Consider the following 20,332-nt stretch of genomic DNA (forward strand, 5'->3'; position numbering starts at 1 on the left):
ACCGGAGAGGGGGACACTCTCACAGTACTAGGGAGAAGAATTGAAGAGTTGGACAGTGACAGGGGAAAGGTGAACCATGACGGACGAGTGGTGGGCAGCAATGAGAAAGTAGGGAAGTGACAGGAAGCGGTGGTCAGTGACACGAGAGGTGGATAATGTTGGCGAGAGGGGCCATTTTGGGAGGTTTGTTTACCGACCTGGGCAGTAACAGGAGAGATTTGCCATGATGCCACATGAGGCTGTGACGGGAGCAAGGTCCATGAAGGGCATTTGATATGAGGAAGATGGTGGCATTGAAATGAGGAATGGTGCAGTCCTATGTCCATCATGCTACTGTACAAGCCCAGCTGTGCAAAAAATGTTCCTCTGTCTCAACATCATCAGTGCTATCCATCATTTTAGCCTGTCACTCCTGCGTGTCAGAGTTGAGTGGAAGGGGGGTGGTCTTAGCATTACAAAGCTTGAAGACCCTTAACTTTATGAATGCTGGAATCCACATTTTTACAGGGCTTAGCCTGAGGTGATTACAGTGCATCCATAAATCAAACACTTACCGTCAGTATTCCATAATCAAGAGTCAAGATCGGATGGATTTTCAAGCTCTAGTAGAATTTGTCTGCCATTAGCTTAGTTGTAGAAGATGAGATTAAAGGAGAGGATGAGGTCAGGGTCAAGGTAAACATTGAGAAAAGAGAGGAGTTGTAGTGGAGCTTTAAGGGACAACAGTTGTGGAGGGTAATAGTGCCAAGTAGAAGGACAGATGTAATATAAACAGGGATCTGTCACTGAGGAAGAAGGCAATCCATTTGACAGCAGTTACTTTAATGAGGTGCCTCAGAATGCAGAGATTGGGATTCTGTAAGGTGATCTCAGAAATGAAATCTCGGAAAGTCTCAGCAAATGTAGGGTTGTGTAGGGAGAGGTCTATATATCAGAAGGAATAAAGATGGGAAGTTGGTGAGCTTTGGAAAAATAGAGATTGAATTCTGGAACCTAGATTAATTTTGTGAGAGGGGAGATTTTGTAGATAATGGATAGACCTCTGATTTTTGTATGCGAGTGTTTCTGGAAAAGTATTTTAAAACCTACTTTGTGTGGATATGTGCTGCATCATCAATTGACCAGTGTCTGCGATAAACAACAAATCAGGGCTTGAGGCAGTTATCAGTTCAGGAATGTTCAGACAGTTCTTGATCACTGATTGTGCATTTAGGTGAATTATAAAAAGGTGAGGAAAGGGCGAGCAGGGAGGGGCATTGTCTAACCTCACAAAGAATGTGATCATTTGTCAGATAAACCAGATATGTTTGGAGACAGTAGGGGCCTTAGAAAAACACTATTGTATATATAGAATGAGAAAGCCTTAGCCACACCCAAGTGTGATACTGCCAGGGTGCCCTCAACCTCTGTGTGAGAGAGTTCAATATAAATGTTCCGGGGTAAATAAGGAATACAGAATATTTTTTAAACTGCCTCTAAGTATGCCCAAACAAATCTCCAAATATCATTTGAGGGAGGGAGAAGTAGAGATTCTTTCAGATTCCAGGGAAGCTACCTTTTAATCAGAGGGGTATTAATCACTAATATCTTCCAATAAGAGTCTCAAGGGAATTGTATCAGTGACCCTCAACCACACAGTCTGCAGTATATATTTTCTCCGCTCGTGTGGTCAGGTGGAAAGTAGCATCATCGGGTCAATACCACTTGACTGTTCGGTTCTCCGAGTGGTAAATCGGCCTCCACCCAATGGGAGACTGTCTCGATAGTGGCAGTCATGACAAGTGATTTAAAAAATGGCTCTTATTCTGTAGGCTTTAATGACCAGGTTAGTGTTATGATTAATAATTGTGGTGGTGCTTTGGTGGATTAGCTACTGGTCCACCGTACCTGGTGAAAAGGTCAATATGTTTCAGCCGTAGGTGCCTCATTGAGTCAAGCTGCCTTTGTCAAGACCATGAGGTGGGACACAGGTATTATTTATCCTGAGTTTATTCAACATTCATGGGGGTAAGTGAGTACACTCACCCTTCTTCGTCAGTGAGTGTGACAGCTGCTGAACTGTCATGGTCATAGGTGCAGCCTTGTTTCTATGACTAAAAAGAGGGAAAGAGCAAAAGGAAGCACATAGACAAAAATTGCAACATAGTGATATATACATTGTGTGGGTTCTTTTCTTCCTCAAAGAAATCACGAATATGATGCCTCAGTTTGATTCTTAGAGACTGGGAGAAACTATATTCTTTGTTTAGTTAATAAAGATTATTAAGACATTTGGACAATTGAAAACAGAGTCATATGGAGAAAGTGAAGTGTCTCTCATGTCTGCCATGTGCAGTTATTTAAGAATGACTATACAGGGACTATATGAATTGGTTCGCCTCTTTTTTTTCAGGAACTAACTGCAGATGACGATTGAGTAACTTCATAAATTTTAAGAGTAAATTGGTTTCAGAATAGTTTATCTATATTAAAACAGGGAGAATTGTGCAAGCATGTGTAGTGAAAAATGGAGTGCTTACATATCCTTTAAGGCATGGGTCTCCAAACCAGTCCTGGAGGGCCGGATCCATGCCAGATTTTTTGGATATCCCCATTGAGATACATGTAGTAATTTAAAAAATCTGGCATGGATCCGGCCCTCCAGGACCGGTTTGGAGACCCCTGCTTTAAGGGGACACAGAGTAGAATGAAAATTTAGAAAAGCCATCAAACACAAGAGTTTATATCTCAGTCATCCTATCAGGTGCGAACATGTTTCCGCCCTTGCAGCAGCCCATAAAGGGTCTCTGGCTTCCATCAGAGTGGATAGGATCCCTAACTCTAATACTACATGGATTCACAAACTTTTCACTAATTTGTTAGGAGACAATAGGGCCTGCTTGTTGTCTGGGTATTAGGCATGCATCAGTGGATACAGTGATTAAGCAGGTTTATTGGTTAAACGTCACCTACTTACTATCCCTATAGAAGAAAAGGTAAGAAAATGGACTCCTACCTTTATACATATACATACGTTGTATTAGAGTTAGGGATCCTGTCTATCTAGGTGAAAACCCAAGATCATTTATGGGCCGTGGCAAGGGCTGAAACATATTGGCCCCTGAGAGGATGACTGATGCATAAACTCTGTTTCATCCTTTTTTTAAATTGTAATCCTGCCCTGTGTACCCTTAAATATATGGAATCCCTTTTGGTATACAAAGAGGCGGTTTTAAATGTACTCTAGATCCCCTATTTATCCAGTAACATTTATCTTGAACTCCTTCACACTGAGATTGAGGACACTCTGATAGTACCACCTTATCAGGGTAGGACCACAAAGGTGTTTGTGAGGCTTTTTCTGTCCCATATATACACACTAGTGTTTTACAACAGCTCCTACTGTCTCAAATGTAGCTGGTTTACCCAACACATAATCACATATTTGTTGTAGCTGATGAAAGTTATGGGGAAGACTGCTAGTGGAATTAATCCTGTTTGTCTCTCAGATTGGGGCATACAGGGTTATTGTCTAACTCAAGTCTGTTATGTAGACAAATTGCAGGGGTTGTAAAATGTTGGAGAGAGGTACCTGAAGAGCATGGTTGAGAAATTATGAGTAAATTTAGTATAGTAATGGAATCAGGGAAGGTGGTAACACGAGATGAAGAGCAAAGAGTAGAATGAAACAAGCAAGGGAAGCGGAAGGAGAGGCCTGCAGATGTAGAGAAATAAAGAATTAGAGAAGAGTGGAAATAGGGTGTAGGAGCAAGATGGTGTTTTAAATTTAGTATCAATATGTGCAGGTGTAGGTGGAAGGAGGAGGAGACAAGTCAGCATTAGAATTAGGTCAGTGCTGAATGCATGTGCAGAGTTTGTTGGGGTGATGGAAGGGAGGTTAGTGGACAATGGATTAGATTGGTGAGAAGGTAAAGAAGGTAGTGGGAGAAGAGTATAAAAGGATTGGTTGGGATAGATAGGGTTTGGTTTGTAGAGAACAATGAATATGTGGAGAAAACAGATGTTGGTAGAGGAGCTGGTAGAGATAGCTGCAAAGAAAAAGAAAGAATCTTAAGTGGGGCAGAAGAGTAGGCAGATGGTGAGTTTGAAGGTATAGAAACAGTGATAAATTAGGTTGGAAATAGTTTCCCATTGCAAGTGTGTGGTAAGCATGATTGCAGCAATTTTTGGTGTTTGTGTCTGGATGTTCAACTACTTATCTTATCTTACTCGTTAATGCTCGGATTATGGTAGTAGAAATATTATATGGTTATGGAATGTACGAAAAGGGTAGCAAGTTGAGCTCACTATAAGCATAGTTTTTTTTGCTTATAGAATGACGTGATAAGGTTGAAGTGGTGGGTGGTCACTGTATTACGCATTGCATTATTTCTGCATTACGAACTACCTGATTAGTGTATTACGCATTGCATTATTTCTGCATTATGAACTGCTTGATTGTTGCATAACGAACTGCATTATTTTTACTTTGCAAAGTTCCTGATGCTTGCATTACGAACTGCATAGCATTGTATTAAGACTTCAGTGGATCATTTAGAATTGCTCATTAATATCGCCAGAACTTACAAGGCTGGCTGGCCTAATAACCAGCCAAGAGGAATATTACAAATATGCATATTTTGGATTTGCATTGTGTGGTCTCATCGTATATCTTTTTTATATAAATGTATACTTGTTTTTATGAAACTCATGTGGAGTCCATTTGTGGTGTCATCATTGGATTACTGAGAGCGTGGTTGCAAATACTTTACACACTTGCCTTGAAGATAAGCCTGGCTACTTGTGCCAAGCTACCAAGTGGGTGAGCGGGGGCTATCTGAGAAGGTGTCCTTTCCCTGACGTGGAAGCAATGGTCCCTATTCGGCCTATTTGGCCGAAGGTGCCTACCTCAGCCAACTAGCGACCCCCGGGTCTAACAGTCACCTTTCAGAATCATTTGTATCCTTTCAAAGGATCCTTCTTGTGGACTGCAGAATCCTGGAATTTATTTATTTATTTATTTAAACATTTGTAAAGCGCTACAAAGGCCCTTGGGCATCTCAGCGCTGATATCTGCTAAATTCAGCCCTAAAGGAGGATCTACTTATTGGTCAAATAACCAAGTTTTGAGTTGTTTCCGAAAGGACCACAAAGAAGGACTGTTCTTTATGATTAACGGCAAAGAGTTCCAGAGCTTGGGTGCGGAAACAAGAAATCTTCTGTCACCCCATGAGACCAGTCTGGTACGGGGTACTTCCAACTGGAAGAGATCAGAGGACCGCAGGGACCTAGTGGGCCGATAGGGGATGAGTTGTTGAGTCAGAAAGGCCGGTCCCTGGTTGTGCAGTGCCTTATAGACAATGCACAGAGCCTTAAACTTAGCTCTGTTTCTGATGGTAAGCCAATGCAACTCTCTGATGGTGCTCGAGACTGATTGGAATTTGGGGATGTTACCCAGCAGTCGGGCAGCAGCATTTTGAACAGTCTGCATCTTATTAAGGACTCTCTCTTGGGCATTCAGAAATAGGGCATTACAGTAGTCCAGGGTGGACAATACCAAGGACGTGATCAAGGTCTTACCTGCTGAGGAAGGGAGAAAAGGGAGGATTTTTTTGATGATCCGTAGCTTATAAAAAGCGGAGGAAGCAATCTGATTTGCATGGGGAAGAAACGTAAGCCTGTCATCGACCATGACGCCCAGGTTCCTTACCTTGTTGACTGGAGTGGGCGGTGAGCCCATGGACTGTGGCCACCAGCGAGAAGACCAATCTGGGGATAAGTGTCCAAAGATGACCACCTCGGACTTATCCGAGTTCAATTTGAGGCAGTTGGCGGCCATCCAATTTCCTATAGCCTGCATGCCCAGATTGAAGTTGTCAGCCACTTTTTGTCCGTCATTTCTGATGGCCAAGACCAACTGGGTATCGTCAGCATAGGAAGTAAGGCTCATCCCATGAGCTCTGATGGTGTTGGGAAGGTCCGACACGTATATATTAAATAGTGTCGGACTCAGGGATGAGCCTTGGGGGACTCCGCATGGCAGGGACAGGGTGGTAGATTGAAAAGGCCCTATGGTGACCACCTGAGTCCTTCCGGCAAGGAAGGATGCCAGTAGGGCCTTGGCCTTATGCTTAATCCCTAGATCTTCGACACGGTCGATCAAAATCGACCGTGTCGAATGCTGCTGAAAGGTCCAGCAATATCAAGACCGCAGTGCCACCCGCATCACGAATGATTCGGATATCCTCTGTGGCCTTGATCAGGGCCGTCTCCGTCCCATGATGTTGGCGAAAACCAAACTGAGAATCATCCAATAAATTATGGTGTTCTATAAAGGCTGACAATTGGGCATTCAAGGCCTTTTCGACAACTTTGGCCAAGATGGGCAAATTGGCAATCGGTCGATAGTTCTTGAGCTCAGTCCTGTCTAGATTGGGTTTTTTTAGGAGTGGCTTCAGTAAAGTCTTTTTTAGGTCAACGGGATAGACTCCAGTGGTAATCACAGTGTTACATATATTGGTAATTGCTGGAAGCAAAACTTGCAAAACTGGTAGCAGTACTTTAAAAGGGCATGGATCCAGGGCAGAGCCTGATTTAATCGGTGCCAAAAAATCCCTGACCTGAGTAATAGAGACCTCCCTAAACTGAGATAAAGAAGGGACAATTGTGGAGGGCTTCACCTTTTCAGAAGGAATATGTACATGCGCTTCTTCGGAGCTAGCAAAGACCGCATAGATATCATTAACTTTGTCGTAAAAGTAGTTGGCCAAAGCATCACAGAACAATTGGGAGGAGGGAGGTTGAAGGTTAGGTAAACAACCAGCCAATTGTTTAGTAGTCTCAAACAATGCTTTACTTGAATTTTTGGAAAGTTCAATTTTTTCCGAGAAGTACTTCTTCTTAGCATCTAGGATCATATTTTTGTATATGATAACCGAGTGCTTGTAAATTATTTTGGCCTCTTCAGAATAGTGCCTGCGCCAATTTGAATGGTTAGTTAATTTAGCCCTGAAGCGACAGAAGCTCAGCTATCAATGCTTCTTGTATTTTTGTTGTGCATCAGTTGGGTGAAGTTTACTACTGTTATTTGTGCAAGAACAGCATGTTTAACACTACAGTCGCAGAAGCTCATTTACCAAAAACACTTGCATTCTTTGTACTTTTCCAGCCAGTTGGAGTTTCTGTAATTTGTATGTCTCTGAAGCATCAGAAGCTGAACTACCAATAACACATGTATTCTATATTATGAGTTGGTCATATTTGTTTGTATAGGATTGTGCTTGTGTGGCAGGAGCTAAACCTCTAGGAAACAACTTGTTTTGCTAGATTTGAGCCCCAATATATTACCTGAACTTGGTGTTGACTTAAGGAAAATAAGAATATAGACAGCGGTGACTCTCAGACCTCACACCTTGTTGGGTTTAATAAGTGTATTAATGCACAAGTGTTTTTTCTTTCTGTGCAAATCTAATCAAAAGCATCCCACTGACTGTGGGTGTTGAAGACCAAGTCAGTTATGGAATTCAACTTACAATTTCCATGAAATGATTAGTTGCACTCAAACTTTAGCAAATCAACAGGCCTAAACATCAACGTATTTTAAAACCGAAAAACCTTTTTAAGGGGAATGGCTTTGCCCAAGCAACATTTAGGATGTTGTTTTTCCAGTCTTTTCATGTGTATGCATGCAACATATTACACCAGTATTCATTCTGGAGTGGCAGAAGCTCATCTTTTAGGAACCACCTGCATTGCTGGTTGTATGGCCTTTTGATATCCTCTGCTATTATTTTTTGTGCTTTTTGACCACTCAGGGCGGCGCATGCTCCGCTTTTAGAAACCACGTTTTGAGTTTAGATCTCAGGCCTGGTAAAATACAAGCGGCATTTGAACGCTACCCATTGTAGGACTGCTACTGCCTGTTGAAGATGGGCAATCCCTCTGAAACATGTGTCCAGGAATGCACAAGAATATCAGTAGTGGCAAATGATGGGTAACCCTTGCTTATTTGTGGGTTACTGAAAATATGAATTGCATTTACTACAGTGCAGCGGAGAAGATTTACTGATAGGCCATCAGTGTGTTTTCTCCCCTCCCGTATAGCCTAGGTCTTGGTAGGATGGGGTTGGGAAGAGAGTCCCTTCAATATATTGGAAATACATTTTCTAAACGTTTTGGTGGGAACTGGGCTTTGGAAATGACGCTACTATTGATTAGTTAGGCGGTCAACAATAGAGAACATGTGTTTTTCTATTTTGCTAGAGTGGCAGAGAAGTGACATGGAGGAGGAATCAAATAATCCCCAGTGCTGAATGGTAAATTGTGTTAATCCGTGAGTGACCAAAGAACAACCCAGACAACGAGCATGAGAACCAATATTGTTGGTCATCTGTGAACTAGGAATGAAAGGTTAGCACTCTCAGGAGGAATGGAATCATTCACAGATATTTGCTAAATTTAGTCTACCCAGGAACATCAGGGGAAAAACTTGCAGTAAATGGAGACAAGCTAGTAGTGTAAGTGATCTATGGGTTCCATCCATAAATGATATGATGCAACCCAACAGTGACCACAGCTATGAGAGTATGTTAAATAGGTGCTGTATGCGGTCTAGTTAGGAGCAGAAGGGGAGTAATCTAATGAGGAATGCATTAAGGGTCTTGGATATTTGCTAAGGTCTACCAAGGAGTGTAAAGGAACAACTGTAAGAGTATTCAGAGAACCTGGTTGTATAGTTGTCAGTATAAAGGAATTTCTTTAAGGGGAAGAGGTTGGGATAAGAAGGTTGTATGGAGGTATTCGGTATGACATTAGAGGTCAGCAATGTTGGTACAGATTTATTCTATTGAGCCTCAACTCTGCTCAGGTGTTTTAGCCATGATGCTCTTTGTAATGGCATCCCGTCTTCACATGTAGTAAGATCAGTTTAACTGTTACTTTGACAACTAGATGCAAGATCTCTCCCCAGAAGATATAGCTAAGAACCATCAGTAGGTCTTTGATATTAATCTTTATTCCAGTCATAAAGTCCTAGTTAGTCCCATGTCACAATTTCCATTTCATTGCAACCCAATTCAATACTTCTCTGTGGATGGCATATCTTCTATGAGAGTGTAGAGTCCTTGAAATAATCACTCATTTTTCATCAAGGAGTCAGTCACTGCCTTGTTGGTTTTAGAGACTAATGGCCCTAGGACCACCATCATTTATGTAGTTTTTCTTGATGAACTGACCAGGAGAGCTGCACAACTTATCTGGCTATACATTGGACCCACATTCATTATAAGAGTCAATGTAGATCATCCTTTTAAAAATGTGGTCGTCTGGCTCTTGTACTGGCTTCAGGAGAAGACTCTCCCCAAAGGTGCACTCCTTCAGATGCCTATCACTTGGGTAACACTGAAGTCTAACACTTGGTATGACTGGGCAGCTCACTGATATGACCTTAGCAGCCATGGAAATCAGTCAGTCCCAGTGGAGTAGCAAAGGTGGTGTCATGGGTCCTAATGCAAGAAACAAAACTAAGCCCTCCTACCACCCACCAGGCAGCAACTACTGCACTGATGATAACTAAGACTCCGGATTCAAAGTCTCTGAAATCCTCGCTATGCATGTCTTTCCCCATTCCTTTCTATCTCCAACCCTTTCTCGTCTTTATACTTCCTTCCTCATTCTCTCCTCCCTATCAACTTCTGTTGTGTCTCTCTCCTTCCCCTTTCTCATTTTTTATTCTCATGTCCTTGGACCCTTTACCTTGTCATTTTTCTTGCTTTTTTCTCTCTTCACTTTCCTCTTTCATCTCTTTTGAGCCCTCCTCTTCTCTCTCCCTGACACCAATTTAATCTTCCTCCCCTCTTTATATCCCATTTCCATTACTTTTGCACTCTATATTTTGTCGTCTTTCTCTCTCTCCATTTCATTCCTCCTGTCTTTCCAGCATCCTTATTTCTACACTCTTTTTCCCTAACTATTTCCTCTTGCTGATTCTTATCTCATTTCTCTTTCTTCATCGCTCATCCTTATCTTCTTCTCTCTTTTCTCACTCTTGTATCTCCGTGCTGCCACTCACCTTTCCCTGCCTTACATTTCCTTCTCTATTTCTCTACTGCCCTTGCATCCCTTTTACATATTCTCCCTTCTTTCAACTCCATAGTTTTGGCTTTTCTCTCTCTTTCTGTCCTGCCCTCTGCATTTCTTTTTCTGCCCCATACTCTCTAGATTCAACTTCTCCTCTCCACTTCTCCTCCATATCTCATTCCTTTCTTCTTCTCCCCACTTATTTATAGGCTTCAAATATTTCTGATCTTTTATTTTTTCTCCATTCCTCAACCACCCCTTTTCTTTACTTCTGCTTTCTCTACTTACTATCTTGTCTCTTATTTTCTGTCTACTCTCATTTCTCTATTTCTATAATCTGTCCCTCCTATCCTCTTGGTCTTTTTTTCTCCCCATCTAAGCATTTCTTTCATACTCTCTCCTTTGTATTTCCGGTGTCCTTTTTATTACCCTCTTTACAATTTCCATACTTTTTATGTCTTCTCTGTATATCATCTTTCTTTATCTTTTTCCTAGTTTGCATCTTTTGCTTCTCACCTTCTGGCCTAATTTTCTTCCCCTCTGTCAACTTTCTCCCTTCTCCCTTCTCGCTATTCTCTTTTCCTTTATATCTAGTGCTTTCCTCCTTTTTTACCCCACTCCTGAACTTCCTGACTTTTCCTTTGCTTTATCACCTTTTTTCTTTTTCTTTCTGTTTCTCTTTATTGTCTTCCTTCTTTCCCTTTTATTGCGTTCTCATTTCCTTTGATCTCTCTTTTGTCTTTTCACTTCTTTTTGCTCTTGCTTTCTCTCACTTTCTTTTATTTCTTCATCTATGTTTCGCTCCAACAATTCATCCATGCCTCTCAAGTTTCTCAGTTGCCCAAAAGACCAGTCTACCCTGTGTCTCGGAAGCTCTGCTTTGCTACACTGACAGTCCCAAAGTCCACCTCCCTCCCCAGGTAAGAGTAAATGTAGACCCAGGCCAGGTACTCACAAAATCAAAACTTGATCAGGCAGTCTGTTAAATAAACTATAACCTGTGCAAAGCATGCTGGGTCCCTCCCGTCCGTGGGACGCTGTACTATTCCACAGGTTGCATCATTGACAGCTATGCCCCTGGTCAGCCCAGGAAATGTCACTCAACGCAAACCATATGGAGTTGAAAGCCATTTTCTTGTGGCTGAAATATTTTGTTCCACTTCTAATGATAAAAATTGGTCAGAGTTCCCACAGGCAACCTAGGCAACTTTGGGCCAGCGGTACAAACATTAGGAATACCAATTTTCTAATTGCAATTCTCTCTGAATTGGTATTCCTAACATATGAATCTCATTGAGTTTCATTTAGGTATTCCTTGTGGGTCACAAATCGACCTACCTCATGAATATTAATGACGTAGGTCGCAGTTTGTGACCCATTAGGAATTACAGCCATCACAGGGATGGTGGCCTGCTTAGGTCAGCAGACCACCATGTCTGTGATTACTTTTTAATACAAGTATTTTTTTTTTTTTTTAATGCATTCCATTTTCCTAAAAGGAAAACCGGATGTGTGCAAACATTTTTTTATTTGAATTCCCAAAGGGGAAGGGGTGCCTTGGGGAACCCTTCCTCTTTGTGAATGGGTTACCACCAGTTTTAAACGGCTGGTTAAGTATTACTGTTGTGCGACCGGTATTCGGTCACAAAAAAAAGAATACATGCCATACCGATTTGGTATTTAGAAGGGACGCCCTAAACACGATCCAAATACCGAATTGCAAATGCAACAAGTTAATGAACTGTGTTTTGCATTTTATACACTTAAAAACTATTTTTACTGTCGGAAACAGCCCGATTATGCGAATCAAACCGGTTGCGACCAGAAAAATGCTTTGTTTAGGCCCATGGCTCATTCCTTTTATCAACTGGCTGGGCAGCTTTGGACAAGGGAATTAAATACATTAACGTTCCCATGAGTTCTTCCCTGAAAAGGATTGGCATTTAAGTGGACACCGGTAACAGATTATTCCACTCTCTTCTGTTTTCAGTGGTGTGTTTTCTCAGATCGACCTGTTGGTAACACATGCAAATCACTTTTGCGCCTTTTTTATTTACGTCTTACCACTGAGCGGGAAAAAAATCCCTTAGGGATGCTCTTCCGCATCAGTAATAAAGTTTTCTCTATGCCTTTGCTCTTATTTCATAGGGCCGCCAACAATTCTGGCTGAGTGGCTATTAATCTCCAGCACAGTTTGATAAATGTGGCCATCCCAGCCGAAGATTGATGAAATAGGTCGCACCTTTGCCTGAGAGATGAATCGCGTGAAGCGGAAAATGCATTTAGACCGGGGAGATTTTTGTTGTAGTCACATCTATTCTCTTTAAATGTTCTGAACCGTAGGTAAGCATTGGTAGAAACTTGGCTGCAATTACTTGTAAGAGGTGTACATGGGACAGGCACCCTAACTTTGTTCGTAGTATGTTAAGTGTGAATCGAAGTTTGTTGGCCTGGGCCCGTCTGTGTGCTAGATGTTTTTTGTATTTTAATCTAGGATCCAGAACCACCCCTAGATATTTGTACGTTCTGAACTGTTCTAATTTTTCCCTCCTGCCATCCACTTGAATTTCACATTGTGGGTGTGCCCACTTGCAGAAAAACAGATCACCTTTGTTTTATTATAGTTTAATTTCAAACCAAGCTCCTCCTTGTATTCGTGTAATTTGTGTATCAAGCGCTGGAGACCGATTGATTTCTGGCTGCATTGGACTATGTCGTCCACATAGTGTAAGTATCTCACTGGACGATTTGCTAGCTTGAGCGGGCTGCTTTGAGGTACTGACAGCCGATCATCTAGGTCCGCAATGTAGATATTAAATAGGCTCGAGCAAGAACAGACCCTTGTTTTAGACCTATGTAGGTACGGATCTTCCCAGTGGTTCTGTCGCCTTCGCCTAGTTTGACGCGGACCCAGAGTTGTGGATGACCCTGGTCCAGTGGAAGGTCAGAAGTCATCTTAACCTGAGGGATGAAGGTCTTTGGGGTCCCAGGATTTAGGTACAGCAGGCACACCGGTCGTACCTAGGTCAGGAGTACCGGAGGTCGTGGTAGCTGGTTTCGAAGGTCACCAGCAGCAGTCGGGCCACAGGTGAGATGCAGGGTAGACCGTCACAGAGGAGGAGGGCATACCAACGTATTCACGCATCTCACCACTAAAGAATGAATGTTGCAGCAGCCAAGATTTGTTGGTTCATGAGTACGGTGGAATGGACTCCTGCACGCCTTAATCAACTCGAGGGATCCTCTTAGCATAACGATCAATGCTGGAAAGACCCCCATTCCTGAGAGCCCAGAGCCCGTACCCTCTTGCTGTGCTCGTCCTCAACCACTGTCCTTTCTTTGCTTGCAGATGCCGGGGACTAGAACCTCTAGCCCAAGGGAAGCTTCTTGGCAATTTACAGAGGGCTCCGGGGTTTCTTGGAGGCCTCGCAGGTTTCAGGAGAGACAGCTGGTGCAAAGGTAGAGTCCTTGGCAGCAGCGGGGGTTTGTGCCAGTTTTTTCTGCGTCGGATTTCAGTTTTTGAATCACAGCGGTCTTCTTCCATCGTCGTCTTGTGTCTGTCAAATCTGAAGTCAGGTTCTCAGGGTGCCACCTAAATACTGAATTTAGGGGCGTTTTAGTGGAGGCCAGGAAGTAGCCAATGGGCTTCCTACCTGTAGGGTGCCTACACCTACTTTATGCTCGTCCCACTTAGGGGGTGGGCATACCCTGACTCCTAAATACCCTACTATCCTCATCCTCAAGAGGGCGAATAGTGAAAAGTGAGGTCTGCCTTGTCAGCCCCACCTGAGGGGTGGTACACCCACCTCCTACTTTACCTTATTTTCCCACCAGTCCTCCTGCCAAAAGTGGAGCAGGACTAGGGGGATCACCATCTGCTTCTAACAGCAGGGTTCAAAAGCGGCATGTCCTTTGAAGTTCTTGCTTTTGCCGAGAAAGAACCTGCAAGGGGGAAGTGTGAACGCCTCCGAGCATAGTAGGCATTGTCTTCGGATCCAGAGAGCTCTGGCTCTCTACCTAGGGATCCAGAATGTCTGGTGATGACAGGCTGGCTTTAACTAGACAGGGTCAACACCAGTGTTTAGTAGGTTTTAAGGCACCCTTTAGCAGGGTCTCCTGTGTGAATTTATTAATAAATCCAATACTGGCATCAGCAAGGATTTATTAAGACAAGATGTTTGATATCAAACATCTTATAAAGCATTGAAGCCATCATGGAGCTAGGAAACTCGTATTGACGAGTATCCAGTCCATGTGGCTTCCCTGTTCACTTACAACACCCAGAATGGACTGGATGTTGTAGGGACCCATCTGTTCTTGCTGATAGGACCTCATATAGGATATAGTGCACCCTGTCTCAGGGCTAAAGTCCTGCAGTAGGGGGGTCACGGCAACAGGGATGTGTGCCATGTCGACATTTCGGTTTGTCCTGCACCTACACATGTGTCCTGCGAAAGCAGCACCACCTGATCCAGGTGAGGGGTACTTGGGACCTCCTTCGTTCCCCATGCCTTGGGTACCAGGGGTGCCATTTATCGGGGCTTACAGAGGAAACAGAAGTTGTGCCTATCGAGGTACCGTTTTAGGGAAAGAAGATCTGACACTGGGAACCTGGTTAGCATGGACTTGGTGCACTTACAGTTTTTAATTACATCAGACATCCAGCCAAAGGGGGGGCTAACCATGTCAAAAGAGGCACTTTCCTACATTCCCCCTTAACCAATAAGTAGATTTTGTGTTTTTTTTCTATCATGAACTTATGTTTCCTTGGCTGAGTAAACTCTTTACAACCTAGATGTTTCCAGGATTCTTAACTTTTACTTTAAACCTATTACTGGTTTTAGGGAATCCAATCATCCCAGTATTACTTTTGGTGGTCCCACCCATGGCTAGTAGAGCTCAAAATCTGTTCTATTATTGTCAGGTGAATAGATACATGTAGATCAAAGAATATGACACGAATGGGGTCCATTCTTCTCAGGTCCATTCTTCTCAAGACTTCTTGCTCATTCCACTAGAGCTATGGTAGTACCATCTACCTTTTTAAAAGTCATTATTGAAAGACATTAGACAGCTGCTGGAACTACTCCACATGGCTTCCGTTCTGAAGGCACTACGTTTTGGATGCATTGTCCCAAACAGATGCAGCTTTTGTCCATGAAGCTCTCTGCAACCTGTTAGCTTAAAGCACAGTATACCGCACACTGCTCCCCCTCTCAACATTTTGTGGCTCTTAAATCAGGGTCCTAACCAGTTAGGATGGAGTGCCAGATCAACAAAGTTATACATTTGACCTTCAGAGTGACCACCTAGTCATTCCACTCTATGACATGGAAGGAAAAAAGTGGGGCCGACCAGTGATGGTTGGTGATGTGCAGGAATGGTTTGGGGCTGCGCATAAGCAAGAGGATGCATGCAGTGGGCCGCAAGGCAAAAAATTAAAGTGATAGCATCTCTTTGAGAAGGGTTTTCTGATCCGAATTGGATTATAGGCATTTCCCAACTGGCTGTAAAAGAAAGGGAGATACAACAAAGAGTAACAAAATCATTATCAAGATAGTTTTTCCCTAACGTACTCTTCTATATGTTACCTGGAGTATACCAACTCTGGCGAACGTTATGTTAGATGGAGGAGGGACAGGAAAGTTCTTTGTTCCTCAAAGCAATAAATACATCTGGTAAGTTTGTTAGTGTAAATTAATTTTGATGGTTTTTAAATGAAATAAATTGTCATATGAAAACCGTTAATTATGCAGTGTAATTGTTTCAGACACTGGTGGAGACCGTATCATGTGGTGGAAACCTTTTGATGAATATTGGACCTACCCATGAAGGGCACATCATTCCCATTTTTGAAGAGCGGCTAAGGCAGATGGGCGACTGGCTTGGAGTTAATGGGGAGGCCATTTATGCAAGCAAACCATGGCGAGCACAAAATGACAGTACAACCGAAGGATTATGGTAAGGAAGTTGCACTAAAAGAAAGTCCCCTTGCCACGAGCATATGTTTTTTTTAATACCTGGCTGGTACCTTAAACCTTGACTTCTGAATTTTCCAAATTGCTATGCTTTGTATGCCATGCATCTACCTGCCTCCATTGTGATGCATTGGGTGCCTAAAGACTTTCAACTGCATAGTGGGTGCAAAAATGCTTAAAAGTAAAAACAAAAATGCCTGACAATGACTCCACACTGCATTAATCAGTCATACACATATATTATTCTGCATTACCAAACTTACCCTTTTAAGCCTCACCAGTATGGATATTACATTCATGATCCTATACCAACCTAGAGTACACGATTATTGCATTTTATGCTGTCGCATTATGATCTGCACTACTGAAATATAGAATCACCCTTTCATGTTCCCCTCCCTTACCTTTAGCCTTCAAATGACTTTTTAAAGTCTTCAGTGATTGAGTGCACTTTAATACTTTAATGCATTTTTGCTGACTGATAATGTAGCAATCATTGGCTCGGTATGGCATTTTATCGAATGATGTCAAATACAGATTGAGTCTAAGACATTTCCCCTATCATACTCAAAAATATTATGAACATACAGAGCCAAAAGATCCATAACTGAGTAATTGAATTTGTGGTATTTATCAGACGTTTTTATTGATACTGTGTAGTATAAGAATTGTATTTTCTGAACTGCCTGAATGGATAGATCCCTGAGCTAGGTTCACCTATTGCTGGAATAATCTCTACTACATAGAAACTGTCATTTTAGAGATCAGATTAATGCCAGTGTTCAAGATGTTCATAATGGTTGTATGGGGACAAGAATATGTTTTCTTTTCTTGGAAATTACAGTGCTACTCCTTTTCACGACTTCTAAAAGAAAGTGTCACTTTGTGATGAGGTAATCAAGTGGTGTCAAGACCATTTTAGAAATTAAGTTCCCCATGCCTCCATATACTTATGTTTGAATGGCTGATTCACACCCAGCATTTTGTATAGATTAGAAATACATTTCGATATACAGGAGTCGAAAACAGCTTTTTGACAGGTGTCCGGTCTCTATTGTCTTGTTCTTTGCTCCTTCTATGTCACCTTCAATTACAAGGACAATTTCATAAAGTCTGTCCGGGGAAGCCACTCTAGTGTCGGCTGTCTCAACTAAAACGAAGGTGTCAGTCGCTGTCACCTTCAGTAGTGGATGCAGCGCCTCTCGAACGATGTTAATCTCCTCGGCACTGTCTCAGCAGCGTCAGCGCCCATGTCAGATTCCGAAGCTGAGTTCTCACTATCTGTGGCATATCTCGCTGTTACTGCAGCAACTTTCTTCTTCTGAAACTGGGGCCTTGGACGTGGTGTCTCATCCTGCTTGCCTTTTCTGTCATCCTTACAAGGCTGTTCACGGCTCTGTTGTTCACCTTGACCTTTGCCGCCGCCTCCTCCACCGGTGGTTGTTACCGATGTTTCCTGCAAAGAGCGAGGAGAACGTTGTTCAGGAACCTGAAATCAGATGACTTAATAGTACTGCGGTCGCGCAACTCATATGTACGCTCAACAGGGGCAGGTGTAGGTGAAGCGGGACGGGACCCCTGTTTATGCTGCTTCCCCTGTTTTTTGTTCTTATTCCAATTTTGTTTCTGAACCTTTGGGCGATCATCTTTATCAGATGACGCTTGTTGAGTTTGCTGTTGTTTTTCTTTCTTAGAGAAAGGCTTAACACCCAAACTATTACGGCCAACGGTCTTATAAGACTCCGTAATAATTTTCGGTAACTGACGGGGTTTGTCTGTGTCGGGGACATCACGCAAAGCATTAGAGACCTGGAAACTTACCGCATCCCCCTTGACATTAGCAAGGACGAGATCTCGTACCATGTCAAATGCTCCCACGAGTTGCATTCCCAACTCCACAGCCGCCCCTGGTCCGTGCTCATCCAGAACACGCTTGATCACAGAGGGCAGGACAGTCATTGACGGGGTGCCAAAGCACCTAGTATAGACTGCCGCAAAAATCACACCCTAAGTTGTACACTCATTTACGTCTGGCACTAAGTCTTTATGCACACTAACTGTGAGGATTCTGTGTTTCTCCACAGGGTTAGTATTTGGGAATACTGCTTCCAGTTGGTCGAATTTCTCAGCAAGCCAAAAAGTCATCTCCTCTTTATCCTGGGGACGCTTGCCCATGACCGCATTAACCATGACGGGACTAAGCTTCAGCCCGCCACCACCAACTGGATGCGCCGCACCACCCGGGGCCCCACCCGGGGCCCCACCCGGGAGGTTGCGGGTAATGTAATGAGCCAGACCCCTCATAACTACTACTGCAGAGGCATACAGGGTCTCAGTTGTATAGCTGATAGCTGCCCCACCTGAGCATGCGTTGTGTAAGCAGCTAAAACAGGCCAAGTAGCACCTGGAATCGACAACGGCCCTTGTCTGACCGCTGTAATAACGTGTTGGAGGGCGCCATTAAACCAAACGGCATGCTTACAAGCAGAAATCGGAATTTCCACTGTCCGATGTGGAGCATATGCAGCAGGAGCATCAGCAGGTGTGTAAGTGTGGAATACACCAGTACCATCATCTACCGCGGGAAACGTAACCCATGAGTAATACAACTCAAACAGGTACGCCACGTCAGCTGAAACAACAAAAACCACTGCCTGTCCCTCTAAAGAAACAAGGTATTCCTGCAAATGATTCCGCACAGCCACACAACTGTGTGCTGGGATATCAACTGCAGCCATATCGAAACAGTAATAGAGAAGTACAATGCAATAAAATAAGGCACAACTGGGTCGTATTTCAAACAGAAAACCGTTTTAAATGATCAAACTTGAAGAAACCTATGTAACTATAGGTACGTTTTATCCGTCACTACTGTCAACCGGAAACAATAGTGAGGGGGTCGTAGACTGATATAAACGTTACTCAAGTGTCTCACAATAAGACCAAACTCATTGGCGGCGCCATGTTGCAAGGATTTCTGCTCATACACAGAACTGTGCACAGAGACCTAGGACATTAGTAAATTGTGCATTACCAGAAACTCACCTCAGTACCTAGAAACCCCAACCAGCTAACAATCAGTGTCACATTAGCTCTTCATCCTATAGCAAAGTAACCAATGATTAGACAACCTAGAACATGCAACTTAGGGCCATCTCAGGAATGGTGGAAAGTGAGAACATTCTTTTGTTATACTCTCATACCAGTCCACAACAGGAGTCAAATAAGAGACACAGTAAGGTTAAAATATTTATTTTAACAACATGATCTCATGCGCAGTATTTTAGTCAACATAAGCAGACATATGATTAAAAATAATATAGTCAGCATGGTTACAACTCCATACAATACAAAAGGAGGAATCATATTACAATGATAATGCAAACAGGTGATATAGCGCCTAGTTTTAACACCCTTCCTATATAGGAACTATGTATTATAACCTATAGAAGGTCTCTTGAGCTTGTTTTGGGGGACCCCATTACCTTTCCGCTCAGTAAGTGTAAATTACATCTGGATCAGCAAGTCTCTGTGCATCCCTGGAATCTTCCAAGTATCTGAAATTATGGCAAGTGTGCTATGATAAAGGCATCAGAATCTTGCTCGGCTCGCAGCTGCCAAAATGTTGTGTCTAGAATGTGTTACACGGACATGCTGATAAACAGGCTCACATGTTATGACAACCTTGGCGGCTCAGCACTCACTGTACAGACCGGGAGCACGATGCATGTCTAGAGATGTCGAAAAACAAACCTTTTTTTATGTATAGACCTTCGTGAAACCTAACTTGCAAAAACAGCTAAGCAGGGTTGTGTGCAAAAAGCAGCAAAAGGTAAAATGGCGTTTAAACTTCTAATAAGCCATGCTAACATAACATGCACGCAAAAAGAGGCTCTAAACCATACTACAGGGTCACAGCCCCTACTTTTATGCACCCCTTTCCTATGTGACCCTCACAGGGCTGGGGAAAACCAGATGCAACTGATTTGGGGGAGCTTTGGAGCACTGTGTTGTGCTCAGCTCCTCTCTTCTTTGTTAGTTGGGGGCTAGGTGCTCAGATACACCAGAGGGAGCTGAGCCAGCATTGTGGAGGGAAGGCACAGCCCTATTCAGGTCCCAGGTGAACTCCTCCCTCCCATCTACATGCAGATCTCCCTATTCACCACTGGGCAGACTCATTCTGGCTCCTGGAGCCAACCACCCCATCCAGCACCTGTCAATCACAAGCCAGACATGCACTCCACATCAGGCAGGCAGACACACAGCACACAGAAATGCCAACTTCTAAAAGTGGCACT

General features: G+C 43.1%; 1 protein-coding gene across 1 annotated transcript in view; it reads left to right on the plus strand.

Moving 5' to 3' along the window:
• The window catches only part of FUCA2 (alpha-L-fucosidase 2), a 245,501-nt gene that overhangs the window by 123,233 nt on the left and 101,936 nt on the right, over positions 1-20,332 (plus strand). Inside the window, exon 5 of the mRNA XM_086927169.1 lies at positions 15,827-16,017. Coding sequence (XP_086783295.1) covers positions 15,827-16,017 — 191 coding nt within the window. The remainder of the gene's footprint in view (positions 1-15,826; positions 16,018-20,332) is intronic.

The sequence above is a fragment of the Lissotriton vulgaris genome, chromosome 6, assembly GCF_964263255.1.
Source record: "Lissotriton vulgaris chromosome 6, aLisVul1.2, whole genome shotgun sequence".
Classification (NCBI taxonomy): Eukaryota; Metazoa; Chordata; class Amphibia; order Caudata; family Salamandridae; genus Lissotriton; species Lissotriton vulgaris.